At 49.1% G+C, this 19,503-nt stretch overlaps 2 protein-coding genes across 8 annotated transcripts in view; both read left to right on the forward strand.

Annotated features, from left to right (window-relative positions):
* Nucleotides 1–9,115, forward strand: part of LOC113746812 (nucleus accumbens-associated protein 2-like) — an 11,179-nt gene extending 2,064 nt beyond the window's left edge. For all 3 annotated transcript variants that reach the window (XM_027283841.1, XM_027283842.1, XM_027283843.1), the window contains 7 exons: nucleotides 378–1,084; nucleotides 1,257–1,480; nucleotides 2,571–2,827; nucleotides 6,353–6,529; nucleotides 6,652–6,757; nucleotides 6,930–7,027; nucleotides 8,093–9,115. In XM_027283841.1, coding sequence (XP_027139642.1) covers nucleotides 656–1,084; nucleotides 1,257–1,480; nucleotides 2,571–2,827; nucleotides 6,353–6,529; nucleotides 6,652–6,757; nucleotides 6,930–7,027; nucleotides 8,093–8,724 — 1,923 coding nt within the window. In that variant the 5' untranslated portion in view covers nucleotides 378–655 and the 3' untranslated portion in view covers nucleotides 8,725–9,115. The remainder of the gene's footprint in view (nucleotides 1–377; nucleotides 1,085–1,256; nucleotides 1,481–2,570; nucleotides 2,828–6,352; nucleotides 6,530–6,651; nucleotides 6,758–6,929; nucleotides 7,028–8,092) is intronic.
* An 853-nt stretch (nucleotides 9,116–9,968) lies between these two features.
* LOC113746924 (bromodomain-containing protein 3) lies at nucleotides 9,969–18,907 on the forward strand. Of its 5 annotated transcripts, none has more exons than XM_027284496.1 (12): nucleotides 9,969–10,160; nucleotides 14,051–14,364; nucleotides 14,612–14,723; nucleotides 14,816–14,953; nucleotides 15,184–15,331; nucleotides 15,411–15,580; nucleotides 15,694–16,089; nucleotides 16,897–17,025; nucleotides 17,098–17,304; nucleotides 17,474–17,706; nucleotides 17,789–18,087; nucleotides 18,730–18,907. In XM_027284496.1, exons 2-12 carry the CDS (start codon nucleotides 14,273–14,275, stop codon nucleotides 18,846–18,848), a joined length of 2,043 nt encoding a protein of 680 aa, XP_027140297.1. In that variant the 5' UTR covers nucleotides 9,969–10,160; nucleotides 14,051–14,272; the 3' UTR covers nucleotides 18,849–18,907. The 5 variants fall into 5 exon arrangements, with proteins under 5 accessions (XP_027140297.1, XP_027140295.1, XP_027140298.1 ...); XM_027284494.1 differs by having other exon boundaries at nucleotides 9,969–10,133; XM_027284497.1 differs by having other exon boundaries at nucleotides 9,971–10,133; nucleotides 17,098–17,280.
* Nucleotides 18,908–19,503: the final 596 nt, after the last annotated feature.

Genomic DNA, 19,503 nt, shown 5'->3' on the forward strand with positions numbered 1-19,503 from the left:
TTGATTTACAAATTTCCTCCCCTCCTCACCTCGCCTCCTTTCCCCCCTCCTCCCCTCCCCTCCGTCTACCCCTCCTCATCCTCCCTCTCCTTTCCTCCTCTCCTCTCCTCTCCTTCCTCCCTCCCTCTCTCCTCTCCTCTCCTCCCCTCCCTCCTTTCCTATCCTCTCCTCTCCTCTCCTCTCCTCTCCCCTCCTCGCCCCTTTCCGCCTCTCCCTCCCTCCCTCTCTCTCCTCCTCTCCTCTCCCCGCCTCCCCTCTCCTCCTCTCCTCTCCCCTCCTCCCCTCTCCCTCCTCTCCTCTCCTCTCTCTCCTCTCCTCTCCCCTCCTCCCTCCTCTCCTCCCCTCTCCTCTCCTCCTTTCCTCCTCTCCTCGTGTAGCTGAGCTGACCTTCGTTCTGATGATCTCCAGACTCCGCCTCCTGCCCATCCCTCTCTGACTCATCACCTCCAACCTTGACTCCTCCCCCTGACCCCTGACCCCTGACCTCTGACCTCATTCGCCCCCCCCCCCATCATGGATCTGGTCCTTTCTGGAGGCGACATCTTCAGAATCCCTGACACTTAAACTCTGTTAAGGACGGACCCGTCTCCTCTCAGCTGGTCCAAACCCTAAATCACCTCCTGTCCCATCCTCCTCTGGACCGGCGCCGTCCACCATGTCGGAGGGTCTGCTGCAGGTGGAGATCCCCGACTTTGGCAGCAGCGTTCTGGGCAGCCTGAACGAGCAGCGGCTGCTGGGTCACTACTGTGACGTCTCCATCCTGGTGCAGGGTCAGGCCTTCAAGGCGCACCGGGCCGTCCTCGCCGCCTCCTCGCTGTACTTCAGAGACCTGTTCAGCTCCGCGGCCGACTCCTCGTCCTCATCGCAGGCGGTGTTCGAGCTGCCGTCCTCCGTGACGCCGACGTGTTTTCAGCAGATTCTGTCCTTCTGCTACACGGGACGCCTCAGCATGGCCGCCAGCGAGCAGCTGGTGCTCATGTACACCGCCGGCTACCTGCAGATCCAGAACATCGTGGAGCGAGGCATGGAGCTGATGATGATGAAGGCCTCCTCCTCATCCTCACCTCTGTGCTGCGACTCACAGGTGGGTTAGGCCACACCCACAGGTTAACGTTAGTTCTACGTGATTTTTTAGCTTCAGATTAGTTCAGCAGCTAACAGGATCCATGATAACTAAAGCTCAGGTTCTGGCACGACCTCAGCTCCTCTGGAATCATGTTCCTTTAACTTTATTTAAACACGTTGATGTTTTACAGACGACCTCAGTGGACGAGCTCGGCGGCTTTGACGCCCCAATGGTCCAACAGCAGCAGCAGCAGCAGCAGCACAGCGCCCCCCAGCTGCAGGAGTCCAGTCCAGACCAGCCGGCCATGAGCCCAGAGGAGCTGCTGTTGGCCGTCAGCAGGATCAAACAGGAAAGAGCTGACACTCCTCCTGCTGAGGAGAACGGTGGAGGAGCAGGAGGAGGAGAGGAGGCCAGGTGATGACAAACAGGAGTTCAGATCTGAAGCATGATGGTGATCTGTAATAATCTGAGATTTAACTTTGAACCTCCAGGTCTACAGGTTCATGCTGTGGATCATGTGATCATCACGATCTTCCTTGCAGTGTTTAGGTGCTTCTATGTAGCCAGCTGATACCTGACAACAGATTACAGATATCAGGCCGAGACTTTATCTGTAGTCAGATTACAGACTTCATGTTTGAGGCTGATGTCTAGAAACAGATATCTGCGTATGAGTGCTGATAAAAGAAGTCGTCTGAAATGTGAAACTACAAACAGAAACCAGAACACTTCTGAGGCTTAAAGTTTGCTACTGTACATTGACCAACAAAGAACATGACGGATCTGAAAAACAAACCCATCATGAGTTAATTAAAGGTAACATAGTGTGTATCCATGTTCACTGTCTTTCCTGCATTGTTTACATCCATGTTGGCGGGCTGGCAGACTTCTCGTTTCGTCTCTGCTGGAGCTTTTCTTCATGACTTGGTGTGAATCATTCCACAGAGACACAAACAACACTCGTAACATTATTACAGACAAACACTGAACCCAAATTCAACACGCTGAAGAAACAGTGACCTGTGGATACACTACCTGAATCCAAAGAAAGAGACATAAGAACAGCCAGACCCAATCAGAAGAGACCTGAGGACAGCCAGACCCAATCAGAAGAGACCTGAGGACAGCCAGAGCCAATCAGAAGAGACATAAGGACAGTAAGACCCAATTAGAAGAGACCTGAGGACAGTCAGACCCAATTAGAAGAGACCTGAGGACAGTCAGACCCAATCAGAAGAGACATAAGGACAGTCAGACCCAATCAGAAGAGACATAAGGACAGTAAGACCTAATCAGAAGAGACATAAGGACAGTAAGACCCAATCAGAAGAGACCTGAGGACAGTCAGACCCAATCAGAAGAGACATAAGGACAGTAAGACCCAATTAGAAGAGACCTGAGGACAGTCAGACCCAATCAGAATATACGTGAATGGATATTGACGTTGAGGATATTGGACGTGGTCATCTGTCTCTGACTTTAAGCTCTGTATTTTTGTCCTCAGAGTTGACATTGCCGGTGACCTCCAGTCCAGAAACAGCGCTCTATGTTACCTGGGTGCAGGTGGAGGTTTGGTTCCGGGGCTGCAGTCCTACCTGCTGGCAGGCGGGGGGCGCTCCAGTCCAGGAGGCTCCAGCCTTCCAACAGACTCGCCTCCGTCTCACCCCCCAACCGAGGAGGAGCTGGAGGAGGATTACTACGGGAACACGGTCCACCCCGGACTCTACCAGCACATCTATGGACATCCCGGTAACCCGTACAGTAAGTGATGTCCCATCTGTGATCTGATTCATAGACTCAGAGAAGGTTTAGAGGGCAGACTAGGATGGACAGGTGATCAGAACCACATACACACTGAGTGTATCCTTCAAACCACCTGGTTCCATGTTTTAGAAAGTTCTAGGAACTCTAGAACCAGAACAACTAAACTTAGGAATACCAACAAAAAGGTATTTGTTCAGGCGTCTGATCAGGATCGTCCTGAGCTTCTTCCTTTGGCGCTGTATGAGCACGTCCAGCTGGCAGGAGACCCCGGAGCAGAACCTGCTGGAGGGATTACATAGTCCGTCTGTCCTCCAGTAGTTGCTGCCACCGCGACCCGACCCCAGATAAGCAGAGAGATGGATGTATTTGTCTGTCCTCCTAATGTTGACATAAGAGTCAATTTGTGTGTCTTTGCTGTTTGATTGAAGCTGAACTGAAGTTGTAGTTTGAGGTTTGTGTTTAACCAATGAATGATGTCCAGTCCTGGTAGTCCGGACTATCAGACAGCAACGATAGGACCTGACCTACTCAGAGCTGTTTGGTCTGCTTTAAACGGACCAGAGTTCGTTTTCTCGGATAGTCCAGTTTGTTTGGGCCAGTGTGAAAGCTCATCTGAACTCCTGAAAACGTGGGTCTCGGTCCACTTGCAAAGTGAACCCTGGTGCTGTTCGCTTACAGCAGGAAAGCAAACGGACTATCCAGAGAACCAAAGATCAGAAAGCCGATTGTTGAGTTTTCTTCTTCCTGGTCAGTGCTTGTTTTTTTGAGCAATAGCGTCCCCAAAGGAGCAGCTATTGTAACTGCATGACGTTGTTCATGCAGTTTGGTCCGGTGTGAAAGTGAACCAAACCAAATGAAGGTGTGAAATCAAGTCCCACCAGAACTATCCGGGTGTGAAAGCAACATAAGACAGGTGTTGAGTTGTTCATTAGTTCAGATCACCTAGTTTCACCTGGTGAAAGGATTCAGACGGAGGAGGTGAGTTAGGGTCAGACATGTTCTATTGGCCGTCTCGTTTAGTTAATGAACACTTATCCAATGAGACTGTGGACTTTTCTCTGGATTTGAACAAATCTCAGTGCAGAGCTGCTAGGCCTCCTAATGTGTTCTTGAAGTCCAGAAAAGTCCACTCCAGGGACACTTTCCTGAGTGCAACCTGAGGTCTGCTGGTCTGGACTTTAGGATTTAACCACAGTGTTCCTTTAAAACAAGTCTTAGTCTTTCACCTCAGCACTGGTCTGACTCATGAGTGTATGCTGGAAGTTAAAGCCTGTCCTCGTCCTTTCCTGATATCTTCTGACAGACGTTTTGTTGTATCACAGGAAGTTAATGGAAGAGGTGAAACGTCTCAGCCATAGACATATATACATAGACATATATACACAGACATATATACACAGACATATATACATAGACATATATACACAGACATATATACACAGACATATATACATAGACATATATACACAGACATATATACACAGACATATATACATAGACATATATACACAGACATATATACACAGACATATATACATAGACATATATACACAGACATATATACACAGACATATATACACAGACATATATACACAGACATATATACACAGACATATATACACAGACATATATACATAGACATATATACACAGACATATATACACAGACATATATACACAGACATATATACACAGACATATATACACAGACATATATACACAGACATATATACACAGACATATATACACAGACATATATACACAGACATATATACACAGACATATATACACAGACATATATACACAGACATATATACACAGACATATATACACAGACATATATACACAGACATATATACACAGACATATATACACAGACATATATACACAGACATATATACACAGACATATATACACAGACATATATACACAGACATATATACACAGACATATATACACAGACATATATACACAGACATATATACATAGACATATATACACAGACATATATACACAGACATATATACACAGACATATATACATAGACATATATACACAGACATATATACACAGACATATATACATAGACATATATACACAGACATATATACACAGACATATATACATAGACATATATACACAGACATATATACACAGACATATATACACAGACATATATACATAGACATATATACACAGACATATATACATAGACATATATACACAGACATATATACATAGACATATATACACAGACATATATACATAGACATATATACACAGACATATATACATAGACATATATACACAGACATATATACATAGACATATATACACAGACATATATACACAGACATATATACATAGACATATATACACAGACATATATACATAGACATATATACACAGACATATATACATAGACATATATACACAGACATATACACATAGACATATATACACAGACATATATACATAGACGCCTCATTGAGCAGGTTGGTTGTTGGTCGCGATACGTCAACGGGTCCGCCATATTGGATGTGGCAGGTCTGCCCGTAAACTAATAACAGGAAATGGACTGAACTTCATAAAGCGCCTTTCTACAAAGTTCTTTAAGTTAATGTCTCTTATACACCCATTCACACACACACTAATATATCTGGGAAACAAACAGGCACCAGAAACAACGTATGTAACTTTTAAAGTGATGATTATAAATGTTTACTCCTTATGTAAGCACCAAACCAACGTATGTATTTTTCTAATGCTGAGTGTTTACAGCTACTAATGTGTGTAACACTGTTACTGTGATGATAAATATTGAAATATTTATATTTAACATTTAATCTGTGTCCATAATAACCAGATCCTGAACGTGTACATACATACACATACACATACACACACACACACACACACACACACACACACACACACACGCACACACACACACACACACATATATATGTACACGTTAGTGCTCTTTATTCAGAAACCCTCATGTCACATCTACATTTCAGGATCTGGTTATTATAGACACAGATTAAATGTTAAATATAAATATTTCAATATTTATCATCACAGTAACAGTGTTACACACATTAGTAGCTGTAAACACTCAGCATTAGAAAAATACATACGTTGGTTTGGTGCTTACATAAGGAGTAAACATTTATAATCATCACTTTAGAAGTTACATACGTTGTTTTTGGTGCCTGTTTGTTTCCCAGATATATTAGTGTGTGTGTTCGATTCAGTGCTCAATGCGGCGTCTATGTATACATGTCTGTGTATACATGTCTGTGTATACATTTCTGTGTATATATGTCTGTGTATATATGTCTGTGTATACATGTCTGTGTATATATGTCTGTGTATATATGTCTATGGTCTCAGCCATGTTAGCTACAAGAACCTTCAACAGTCAGTCCCCTTTGACTGACACCTAGTGGACATTAGATGAACTTCAACACTCCACAGGTTGTTAGACATCCTTGTTAACACCCCGCCTCTCTGTTTCCAGTCCAAGAGAAGATGGAAATGCTCTCCCTGCCATTGGCTAATGAGCGTCGGCCCTGCGTGCTGGTTGGTCGGGATAACATGGCGCTCCCAGCCAGTCTGATCAGTCAGATCGGGTATCGCTGCCACCCGTCGCTCTACACGGAGGGAGACCCGGGAGAGAAGGTGGAGCTGGTGGCAGGTAGGATGACACAATACCTGACTGCCTACAGGAAGTACTTTAGACACAGCTTGTCTTCCAGTTCTTTAAGTGGCTAATGTGTTGTCATGGCAACGGGTGTGTGTGTGTGTGTGTGTGTTCAGGTTCAGGTGTGTTCATGACACGAGGTCAGCTGATGAACTGTCACCTGTGTGCCGGAGTCAAACACAAGGTGCTGCTCAGGAGACTGCTGGCTACGTTCTTCGACAGGTGAGACAGGTCCTCGGCCTGGTTAGCCTAGCTTAGCATAAAGACTGGAAGCAGAGGGAAATGTTTAGACACATCATGTGACATCATGTGACATCATGTGACATCATCAGGCTGTGTTCCAGCTTAATCTAAAGCTGTGTAGGAACTGATTGGGTTTTCATGGTTTCCATAGAAACACTCTGGCCAATAGCTGCGGGACAGGAATCCGCTCCTCAACCAATGATCCGAGCCGAAAGCCTCTGGACAACCGTGTGTTAAACACAGTGAAACGTAAGACACACACACACACACACACACACACACACACACACACACACACACACACACACACACACACACTGCTAACTGTGACTATATGTGAGTTAACAGAAGCTAAAAACAAGCTGTAGCACAGAGAGCTAACACTTCCTGTTTCCTGTCTGTGTAAATAAATGTAGAGTGTGTCTGACAGACATTATTACTGACACTGCAGCAGCACAGAGACTTCAAGTCAGTTAAAGGCAGCTTGAGGTTGCCGAGCAACCAGGGTCAGCTGCAGGTCAGAGCTGTAACTGCAGCTGTGCTCTGTCTGTGTGTGAGTGACTGCTGAGAGACACAGAAAATCTCTAAATGAAGCCCCTCCAACTAGTGGACGCTAATGCCAAACGGTAGGTGGTATCAAAAAGCCCAAATGACCGTGAGCATCCTCATCTTGTCGACCATGTGAATGCTGAATTTCAGTGTGTGAAGTTAAAAAATGTGACCTGGGGAGAGAGAGAAAGAACAGGTGCCCCGTGCTCCTTTGGGAAATTTCTCCTCTCCAGTTTACATGGGAGTAGATGGGGCTGTCGGTGGGTGATCCTGGAGCATCAGTGCGCCTCCCGCCAAAACTATAAGTCTGACAGCTTCAGCAGTGATATCGCTGCGTAGCCCACGAATTTTCCTACGTTTCTATGTAGAAATTATTTCTGTAGAGTGACATTTGTGGCCCAAAGAGCCGGTTGCAAATGTATTTTTGGACAAATGTTTCTCCCCCTCTCACATCTAGCTTTTGGGTTTTGATACTTTTATGTTGATGTCGACCAAAACTCAGGGTACACTTGATTAAGTCCCGCCTCTTTCACGCTGTGCCCATCACAGTTGAGTAAGCTGGTCGACTTCCTGATTTAGATATGCTATATGTAGCTACACGTAGCTCAGATGTGATCCATGTCTTTGTACTTTATTTTGAAATTATTGAGACTTCTCTCCTCCTCCTCTCCTCCCCCTCCTCCTGCTCGCCCTCCTCCTGCTCGCCCTCCGCCTCCTCCTCCTCCTCCCCCTCCTCCTCTGTCTCCTCCTCCTGCTCCTTGTCAGTGTACTGTCAGAACTTTGCTCCTAACTTTAAGGAGAGTGAGATGAACGTCATTGCGGCTGACATGTGCACCAACGCTCGTCGGGTTCGTAAACGCTGGCTCCCAAAGATCCAGTCTCTCCTCCCCGACAGCCTCCCCGCCTCCTCCCACCCCCGCAAGGGTAAGAGGGGAGGAACAGGAGGAGGAGGAGCAGGAGGAGGTCAGGGAGGAGACGCGGCGGTGCAGCCCAGCGGCAGCCCCTTCGAGCTGGACCTGCGGCAGCTCGGCTCCTCCTACCTCGGCCTGGAGGCCCCGCTGTACACCGAGCGCCGCGAGAGGGAGGCGCCGGGAGGGGAGAGAGAGAGGGAGAAGGAGGCGCCGGCCTCCCTCCTACCTCACCTGCAGTTCGCCGGGTCCCGTGGGGGAGGAGGAGGAGGTCAGGCGGAGGAGACGCTGATGGGAGGCGAAGCAGACGGAGGAGGGAGGCTACAGACTGAACAACCCCCGGACCTCCCCCTCTCCCTGTCCTCCACCTCCTCCTCCTCCTCCTCCTCCTCACACCCCTCCCCCCAGCCTGCAGAGACCGCCCCTACTCACAGGGGACTGGCCGACACAGATGAGAGGGGGGCGGAGCCTCTGGAAGACAGCCAATAAGCTTTCTATCGCATCGGCCTACCTGTATGTAAATAACACAATAGCTACCTGTCCCCACCTGTCTGTCTGTCTGTCTGTCTGTCTCTAACTGTCTCTCTGTCTGTTCCCCTACCTCAATACCTGTCCACCTGTCTACCTCTCTGCCCCCAGTCTGACTACCTTTATGTCCGACCTACCTCTGTCTGTCTGTCTGTCTGTCTGTCTGTCTGTCTTCTCCTCTACCTGTCTGTCCTCTTGTCTGTCTGTCTGCTCGGCTCAGCTGCATGTTAACAGCCTCCTGCAGTCCAGCACACAGGCCCATAGCAACCGGACTGATGATGATGATGATGATGATGATGATGATGATGATGATATTCACTCTGATAACGACAATAAAGCTTCTTGATAATCAGACTGTCTGTTTACTATTAGCATGACTGTTAGCCTAGCTTATCACAAAGCCTGTAAGCAGGGGGAAACTGTTAGCGTAGCTTAGCACGAGAATACAGAGACTACGTCCAGGTTTTAGACAGTCTGCGGGGACGTCACGGAGACCACGTCCAGGTTTTAGACAGTCTGCGGGGACGTCACAGAGACCACGTCCAGGTTTTAGACAGTCTGCGGGGACGTCACGGAGACTACGTCCAGGTTTTAGACAGTCTGCGGGGACGTCACGGAGACTACGTCCAGGTTTTAGACAGAATGCGGGGACGTCACGGAGACTACGTCCAGGTTTTAGACAGTCTGCGGGGACGTCACGGAGACTACGTCCAGGTTTTAGACAGTCTGCGGGGACGTCACAGAGACTACGTCCAAGTTTTAGACAGTCTGCGGGGACGTCACGGAGACTACGTCCAGATTTTAGACAGTCTGTGTCATCACGTGTTATTTTAAATATTATTATTTTTTTTTTATTATAATTGAAATAAACTCTTCAGCTGTTTAAACGTTATAAACAATAAATGATTATATTTTGTCCTGTGCATATATAAACTCTCATATGGTCATTTATTGGTTTAAGTCTCGCACAGCAGAGTGGGCCTCGAGCTCGCTGCTGCCGCGCTGCATGCTGGGAAACTGAGTTCGAGTGAGGGCGCCATTCTGCAACACGCACCACTGTCCAGCCAATCAGAGCGGCCCGTCCAGTGCCTCAGCCAATCACTGAGCTTCAACTAACTCACCGGCCAATCAGTGCCCCCCAAACACCCAGCACCAAATCAAAGCCCCTTAAACACCTTACAGCCAATCACAGCGCGTCAGCCACACGGCCAGCCAATCCGATCACAACAACATCCACGATGCTGCTCGCCACTGCGCCTGCGCACACGGAGACAGCTGATAACTCATCTATTATGCTACTCCGCTAAATAAAGCTCTTCCTGAAAACGGACCGGACCGCCGCTGGACGCCCCGGAGGACCCGAACCCGAAGTAAACACGCCTCTGCGGCCGGTAGCGGTGAGGGTTAGCGGGTAGCGGAGGGCAGGCTCCGGAGGTGCAGACAGAGCCGGAGCCGCCGCTCGGCGCCTTCAGACAAAGCTCAGCTAACAGGCTAGCTGTTAGCTACAACACGGAGCGGTAACATCTGGACCGGACCGGACCGGCAGCGCCGCGAATCCGCCCGATGTGCGGCTCACGAGCGACTTAACGTCGACATATTCCCTCCGGCGCACGCTCGAGCCCGCCCGCTCCCGCCACAAACACGTTTACCGACGTTTAACGGCTCCGGTAAGTCCGTTAGCTCCGCTAGCTAGCCGCCTAGCTGCTGCCCGCCATCTTTTTGAAGGAGGTGAACGGGACGCACCGCACAGCCCGCACGGGGAGCGCGCGCTTTCCCCGCTCCGCCCGCACACAGCGAGCGGCTCCGTGCGCGTGAGCCCGGATGGCGGTGCCGTGGACCGGTTCGGTGGAGTTCGTTGGTCGCTGCGGTGTCTGTTAGCCGTTAGCTCGCTCGTTAGCCCCTGAACCGCAGCAACATGCAGGCTCGGTAACATCTGTTGATCCCTGTGGACCGGACCGGACCGGAGCCTGACCCGGACCTGTGGAGGACGGGTCAGGCTCGACTGGTTCTGACAGGCAGGTAGGCTCCGGTCCGTCAGTACTGTAGCTGGCTGTGAGTAAACAGAACCGAGCTGGACCGGACCGTCCAAGTTGATGCTGGTTCTGGTCCCGGGGTTGATGCATGAAGGTCGGGTTCTGGTGGTCCAGAGAGGACCTGGTTCTGATTGAAGCATGTGGCTGTGTGTTCACTGATGACATCATAAATCATACCTCAGACGTCATCAAGCGTCCTGATGACGTGGATTTATCAGTCAGCTGATTGTTTATGTTAATGAGTTTATCAATCATGACGTAAACATGGTGTGTTCAGGCGTCTCTGTGATTTACAGACTCGTGTCAGAGTTCATGAAGTACGGAAGCCCCGAGCGCTCAAACATCGTATGACATCATTCAGTGTGATGATGTCACAGTGTTATGACATCATCAGTTTGTCGTTATATCAGGATAATTAATTTAATATTCAATCATCTGTTTGAGTGCTCGGGGCTTCCGTACTAACTCATTTAAATATTTCAGTCTGCCACTCAAACATCAGGATAATTACACGTCTGGTGATGTCATCGACCTGTCTGTGCACACCTGCTGCAGGTAACTGACGTGTGACGCGTTCACTGTCATTCAGTGAACTTCAGACTTCAGGTTTGTTATGAGTCCTGATTGGTCAGTTAGAGGTTCAGATAGACAGATGATGTTTGAACACGTGTCATGTGATCCAGAGGTCGTCATAATAACGAGACGTTTAATAAACAGACATGAATCAGAATGTTTGTCCTTCATCATCTGCTCATCTTGTAAACAAACTTCAGCTGATGTCACATTAATGTCGATCAGCTGTCAGACGACATCATCACATTAACTGAGGTTTCTTCCACCTTTTTTCCCTGTTAAAGGTTTTTGTGGGCAAGTTTTTCCTCACTGGAACCGAGGGTCTAAGGACAGAGGGTGTCACTCCCTGTACAGATTGTAAAGCCTCAGAGGAAAATGGACTTTGAGCTGTACAAATAAAATTGATTTGATTTGATTAACATCATGATTGTCATTAATGTGCACACACCACCAGGTGGTTCACAGGTACAGGTGGTTCATGATGGATGACCTTCAGATTTTTCTGTCAGTGTTGAACACTGGCCTCTGATGTTGTTGTTGTGTTTGTGTCGTCGGGCTGTGTTCGTGACGTGGGGTTGTGTTCGTGACGTGGGGTTGTGTTCGTGTCGTGGGGTTGTGTCGTCGGGTTGTGTTTGTGTCGTCGGGTTGTGTTTGTGTCGTCGGGTTGTGTTTGTGTCATCGGGTTGTGTTCGTGACGTGTGTTCGTGTCGTCGGGTTGTGTTCGTGTCGTCGGGTTGTGTTCGTGTCGTCGGGTTGTGTTTGTGACGTCGGGTTGTGTTCGTGACGTGTGTTCGTGTCGTCGGGTTGTGTTCGTGACGTGGGGTTGTGTACGTGACGTGGGGTTGTGTTTGTGTCGTCGGGTTGTGTTTGTGTCGTCGGGTTGTGTTCGTGTCGTCGGGTTGTGTTCGTGACGTGGGGTTGTGTTCGTGACGTGGGGTTGTGTTTGTGTCGTCGGGTTTTGTTCGTGACGTGGGGTTTTGTTCGTGACGTGGGGTTTTGTTCGTGACGTGGGGTTGTGTTCGTGTCGTCGGGTTGTGTTCGTGACGTGGGGTTGTGTTTGTGTCGTCGGGTTTTGTTCGTGTCGTCGGGTTGTGTTCGTGACGTGGGGTTTTGTTCGTGTCGTCGGGTTGTGTTCGTGACGTGGGGTTTTGTTCGTGTCGTCGGGTTGTGTTCGTGACGTGGGGTTGTGTTTGTGTCGTCGGGTTGTGTTCGTGACGTGGGGTTTTGTTCGTGTCGTCGGGTTGTGTTCGTGACGGGGTTTTGTTTGTCGTCGGGTTGTGTTCGTGGGGACGTGGTGTTGTTGTTGTTGTCGTCTTGTTTTGTTCGTGTCGTCGGTTGTGTTTCGTGACGGGTTTTTTCGTGTCGTCGGTTGTGTTGTTGACGTGGGGTTTTGTTCTGTCGTCGGGTGTGTTCGTGACGGTGGGGGTGCGTGTTTGTTGTGTACGCTGTTTTTTTGTTCTCGGTTGTTTCGTGTCGTCGGCGTTGTGTTCGTGACATATAGCTCCGTCACAGTCGTCGAACCGTTTAAAAGCAGTTGGTCTTACGTGTTGTCCGGTTCAGTTCATAAAAAGTGGAATGTGTCCACGACTCGCTCGCTGCTGATCTGTCGTTCTTTTACATATGGCTGCACGATATGGCCTTAAACCATATTCTCGATATTTTTAAGCTATATCGCGATACACGATTTCATCTCGATATTTTTGTGTTTGTTGTTTTACTCTTTTATAGCATTTTAACACACTTGTCATATTTTTTATGAATTTTTAATGCATTTCATAGTAAATATGGCTTTAAGCAGTGCCGGATCATACTTGGCTTATGAGACACTGTTTTAAATCAAATTTTAACCAGTCTTCAATATTGTATGAACATAAAACTTTAATTTAAAATTTTAACCCACGTCTTATTTGTTTGAACAAACCGGAAGGTGTCGCACACGCGTGCAGTAGAGACTCGCGTCTGACTTTCCCAGTTTCTCAAAGCTTTGACATAAAGTTCCAATTCTAGGCGACTTTGAAATCTTACCTTTGACTACGCTACTACCACGCACAGCAGACGGCGGCGTGACCCTCAGTTGCTTTTCTTCTCGGAACCAAGTCGCGTCGTCTCCTCTTCAATTAACTCGCTCGGGGCTCTTCACTCTCTCCTCCACTGTTACAAAAAGTACGCATGCGCGCCGGGGTTTTTCTGGGTGGCGGGGACCCCCCAGCCCTCACCCACAGCCCAGCCCCCACGTGCGACAGCAACAAAAGAGGTACCACCAGCCCCCCACCCGAACAGCCAACATCCCAGAGACATCCCCAACACCCACCAGACAGACCCACCGGTGCTGCGTGCTGTGGCAGCACCAGGAGTGACACAAGGCAAAACTCCGGAGAATTAAATGCCAGATGCTTAAAACATTTACGTGACAAGTACTCGGTGGTCGCGATATAGTCATTTCATACATCTCACGTAGAACAAGCCGCGATATATCGAGTATATTCGAAATATCGCCCACCCCTATTTTAACGTATAAAAGTAACATTAACTTAGTTTGTTAAAATTTAAGGTGACAAACCCAGAAAAGACCAGAACATGTTTACAGAACCAAAGAGATTAAATTATTCCAAACGATGGTATTAAATATTAACTTATTAACTGTTGTGTTTGATGCTAACGAAGTGTCTCCTCTTCCTCAGGTCGTGCGATGGGAGTTTGTCTCCTCGGGGGAAACATCGAGCTGAAACATCAACGCCAACAACACCTGAACTGAACACACACTAACACACACCTGTGTGCCCACACACACACACACACACACACACACACACACACCCTCAGACCACAGAGGGAGTTGTTTTTTCACCTTCAGGTCGGACACTGCCGTTCCACGGTGCATTGCTGCGTCACCGTCGTCCACCATGTCGGACGCCCCTGAGGCTGCGCCCCCCAGCCCCCCCACCCTCACCAACCCGCCCCCACCTGAGGTCACCAACCCCACCAAACCTGGCAGGTAAGAAGCACCTCACAGTGGTCCATGCCTTTTGTGCGGAGGTTGTGCTAGGTTTGAAACACAGAATGCGTCACAGCCGTACCCTTTACCCGGTCTGTCATAGGCCACGTTCTGGTTCTTGATTCATTTCATACCCAATGTTCTGATAAATCTCTCCGACCATATTGGAGCGGTCCAGATCTGCTAGTAAACAAACACACTGATTCATGAAGCTGTCACATGGTTATTGTTTGTTTGTGTCCATCAGAAAGACCAACCAGCTGCAGTACATGCAGAATGTGGTGGTAAAGACTCTGTGGAAGCATCAGTTCGCCTGGCCGTTCTACCAACCTGTCGACGCCATCAAACTCTGCCTGGCAGTAAGCCAACGCACACGTCACTTAGCTTTAGAGATAAGCTAGCTGTTTTCAGTCTTTATGCTAAGCTAAGCTAACCACGTCCATGTTTCCAGGACTACCACAAAGTGATCAAGAACCCGATGGACATGGGAACCATCAAGAAACGTCTGGAGAACAATTATTACTGGAGTGCCAGTGAGGCCATGCAGGACTTCAACACCATGTTCACCAACTGTTACATCTACAACAAGGTACATGTTCACCTGTAACATCTACAACAAGGTGCATGTTCACCTGTTACATCTACAACAAGGTGCATGTTCACCTGTTACATCTACAACAAGGTGCATGTTCACCTATGTCTGTTTGCAGTACAGTATGAAGTGTGTTTGCAGTATAGTTTGAAGTGTGTTTGCAGTATAGTTTGAAGTGTGTTTGCAGTATAGTATGAAGTATCTGAAGCGTGTACTCTGTATTTCAGCCCACAGATGACATCGTCCTCATGGCTCAGGCTTTAGAGAAGATCTTCCTGCAGAAAGTTGCTCAGATGCCTCAGGAAGAAGTCGCTCTGCTGCCTCCGGCTCCTAAAGGCAAGAACAAGAGCAAACAGCCCGCTGCTGCCACCACAGGTGAGTACTGCAGTAATACTACAGTACTAAGTAATAGGTACTATGTTCCAGTACTAACAGTACTCTGTGTGTGTTTCAGTGAGTCAGCAGGCGGAGTCATCAGCCTCCCCTCCCCCCTCCTACCCCTCTCCCTCCCCCTCTCAGACACCTGTCATCTCGACCACGCCCACACCTGTCCAGACCACACCTCCTGTCTCTGCTCCGCAGCCCCCGGCAACCATGATGCCGTCTGCACTGCCCGTCGTCAAGGTAACAGACGTGTGGTCTGGAAGTGCATCACATGACCCAAAATATACTTTTCTGTCTGTCTTCAACTGTCTCCCTGTCTCTCTCTTCACCTGTCTACCTGTCTGTCCTAACAGAAGAAAGGTGTGAAGAGGAAAGCCGACACCACCACTCCGACCACGTCGGCCATCTCCGCCAGTCGTGCAGACTCTCCGTCCGCTCAGGACACCAAACCGCCCAAACTGGGCTCTTCCCGCCGCGAGGCCGCAGCCCGCCCTGCCAAGACCCGCAGGGAGACGGGCGAGGAGGTGGCAGGAGGTGACGTGGGAGCCGGCGGAGGTGGAGCTGGGGGGAGGAAAGGCAGCAAGCTGGGCGAGCAGATGAAACACTGCGACGCCATCTTGAAGGAGATGCTCTCGAAGAAACATGCCGCCTACGCCTGGCCCTTCTACAAGCCGGTGGACGCCGAGGCGCTCGAGCTGCATGACTACCATGACATCATCAAACACCCCATGGACCTCAGCACCGTCCGGGTAATGACATCATCACACACAAACACACGCCACGAACCAACAAGTTCAGATGAGACAGTCAGGAGAACCGACCCCTGAAGTTCAGACCACCATGAGTGGACCAGCAGGACCAGTCCAGTGTTAGTGCAGCAATAAGTTCTACTCACACAGAACCAAGGTCCAGCTGTAGACAGATGTATCATGTCCAGATGTTGGTAGCGTTGTAGAGGAGGTCCTCTCTGCAGAGCTGGAGGTCTGTGAATGTAGAGAGGGGCGCCCCTGATCTGGTAGGAACTGGTAGGACGTTCCACCAACGGGAACAACAGACAGAAAAGTTTGGATTGTCCTGAGGTGTCGATGAGCTCAGTTGGTGCAGCATCCGCCCCGTGTACGAAGCCCCAGCAGCGGTCCAGGGTTCGAATCCGACCTGCAGCCCGTTGCTGCACGTCATGCCCCTTCTCTCTCACATTCCTGTCACTCTTCAGCGTCTCAGTCAAATAAAGCTTGTCCTGAGCGTCCGGGTGGCAGAGCCAGGTGTCGTTCTTTGGAGGAGGTAACATATGTTGAGTCAGGTGAGGCCTGACCAGGTAACTGAGGTGCTCAGAGAAGGTCAGCTGGTCATCGATCAGGACTCCTAAGTTTCTCACCTGTGGAGACACTTGACATGCTGCTTCGTCTGCTGTCTAGTCTTGTTGATGAGTTGCTTAATGTATTGCCAGCAACTGTTCCACCACAGGTAGAGCATACCTGTTTACCTGTACCTTCTTGTCTGCAGGTTGTAGGTTTGTCTCAGGTGGACGAGCTGACTGTTTGTTTTCCTACCAACAGAAAAAGATGGATAAAGGCGAGTACAGCGACCCTCAGAGTTTTGCCACTGACGTCAGGTTAATGTTCTCGAACTGTTACAAGTACAACCCTCCAGACCACGAGGTGGTGGCCATGGCCCGCAAGCTGCAGGTACCTCCAGAACCTCCCGTGACTTTCAGAACGTTCAGGTCACTTCAGTCGATAACCTCTGTGCTTCCTCAGGACGTGTTCGAGATGCGTTTCGCTAAGATCCCCGATGAGGGCCTGGAGGCATCGGTCCCATCTACAACGCCAGTGGTCAGTAAAAGCACCGCCTCCTCTGACAGCAGCAACAACTCCTCCTCCGACGAATCGTCTGACTCAGAGGAGGAGCGAGCCACGAGATTGGCTGAGCTACAGGAGCAGGTTGGTGCTGCCGACCAATCACAGGTCAAGAACATCCTGGTTTTCTTCTTTTTTAATATCATTGTAGATTTAATGAACGTAGAGACAGTTAAACATGATGATGTCATTGTAGATCATTTGTAGACGTAACGAGCTGAAGGCGTCCCCAGGTGTGGTCAGGTTGTAGGTACTGATAATTAGTGTATTCCACCAGTTGAAGGCGGTGCACGAGCAGCTGGCTGTCCTGTCCCAGGCTCCGGTCAGCAAGCCAAAGAAGAAGAAAGAGAAGAAAGACAAGGAGAAGAAGAAAGACAAGGACAAAGACAAAGGGAACAAGGGCAAGATGGAGGAAGAGAAGAAGCCCAAGGCCGCCGCTCAGCAGCCCAAACCAGCCAATCAGAAGAAAGCGCCAGCCAGGAAAGCCAACAGCACGGTGACCGCCACCAGGTACGATTCAGTCAGTCAGTTCCCGTCCTCTGGGAGTCAAAGATCCAGAGTTTGACCAATCAGAGCGACTCTGTGTTTCCAGGCAACCTAAGAAAGGCGGCAAGGCGCCCGGCGGTGGTTCGGCCAACGGAGATGACGGCGAGGAGTCGTCCCTGCCAATGTCCTACGACGAGAAGCGGCAGCTGAGTCTGGATATAAACCGGCTGCCGGGGGAGAAGCTGGGCCGCGTCGTCCACATCATCCAGTCCAGAGAGCCGTCGCTGAGGGACTCGAACCCCGACGAGATCGAGATCGACTTCGAGACCCTCAAACCATCGACACTCCGAGAGCTGGAGCGCTACGTCAAGTCCTGTCTGCAGAAGAAGCAACGGAAGCTACTGCGTAAGTATCCACGCCTGAAAACTAACTCCGCCCGGCACATAGTGACGTGTTCTGTATGCGGGCCGGCCGCTCTATTCGACGAACCGTGATGACCCGTTTCAGAACAGACGCCGCCCAGCGTCCAATCAGAACGACAGACGAGTTTCAAATTTACAGTTTCTACGTGTTAAAGTCTGGAGGGAAAACACTCCTAACGCTCATGTAACGCTCATGTAACGCTCCCGTAACGCTCATGTAACGTTCATATAACGCTCCCGTAACGTTCATGTAACGTTCATATAACGCTCATGTAACGCTCCCGTAACGTTCATATAACGCTCCCGTAACGCTCATGTAACGCTCCCGTAACGTTCATATAACGCTCCCGTAACGCTCATGTAACGTTCATATAACGCTCCCGTAACGCTCATGTAACGTTCCTGAAACGTTCCCGAAACGTTCCCGAAACGTTCCTGAAACGTTCCTGTGGTTTGAATCAGCGAAACAACAATTATTGTTTTAGACGATGAAACTCAAAGTACAGTCCAGCAGCGTGAGGCATGATGGGAAATGTAGTCATTGTTGTCTTCATAGAGGAACTCTCTCCTCAGTTATGACCTGACTAACCTGTCTGTCTCTCTCTGCCTGTCTGTCTCTCCACAGAGAAGGCAGCAGGAGGCGGGGCCTCAGGAGGCGGGGCTAGTCGTTTGAGTGGCAGCTCCTCTTCCTCCTCTGATGACAGCTCCTCAACAGGAACCTCCTCTTCCTCCGACACAGACTGAACACACACACACACACTGACATGTTACTGAACACACACACACACACACAGAGGTTTATCCACACACACACACACACACACACACACACACACACACATCCATGTAAACTTCCATCTTGAACAAACACAAACAAAAGACAGAGATACACACTCTGAACACACACACACACATTAAATATATATAGCACACACACACACACACACACACACACACACACACACACGCGCCCAGACGTGCAGACTGTATGTAAATAGGCTGACCGGTTTTTTAGCTCCTAGTGTCGTTTTTTTTTTTTTTGTTTGTTTGTTTGTTTTTCTGGAGGAATGCAAACAGGAAGTGAAGAAGAAGAAAACGACGACTTCCTGCAAGAGAAGAAGAAGAAGTGAGACAGGCAGGCCACCTGTCTGTCTGTACACCTGTCTGTCTGTACACCTGTCTGTCTAGAAGTCATCGTTCTTCTCTGAACTCTGCCGTGGAGGTCGTCTTCTTCTTCTTCTTCTTCTTCTTGTTAATGGACGGCCGGCTGTGACCCCTGACCTCTGCCAACATTCCAGAAGCATCTGTAGAGCATCATGGGAGAGAAGGAGCAGGAGGAGGAGGAGGAGGAGGAGGAACAGGAGGAGGAACAGGAGGAGGAACAGGAGGAGGAGCAGGA

This window comes from Larimichthys crocea, chromosome XI (assembly GCF_000972845.2).
Source record: "Larimichthys crocea isolate SSNF chromosome XI, L_crocea_2.0, whole genome shotgun sequence".
Classification (NCBI taxonomy): Eukaryota; Metazoa; Chordata; class Actinopteri; family Sciaenidae; genus Larimichthys; species Larimichthys crocea.

Coding starts and splice junctions, on each gene's coding strand:
- LOC113746924 (XM_027284496.1), top strand. CDS start 14,273: ATGTCGGACGCCCCTGAGGCTGCGCCCCCCAGCCCCCCCACCCTCACC. Junction 14,365..14,611: donor AACCCCACCAAACCTGGCAG/GTAAGAAGCACC, acceptor TGTGTCCATCAG/AAAGACCAACCAGCTGCAGT. Junction 18,088..18,729: donor GAAGCAACGGAAGCTACTGC/GTAAGTATCCAC, acceptor GTCTCTCCACAG/AGAAGGCAGCAGGAGGCGGG.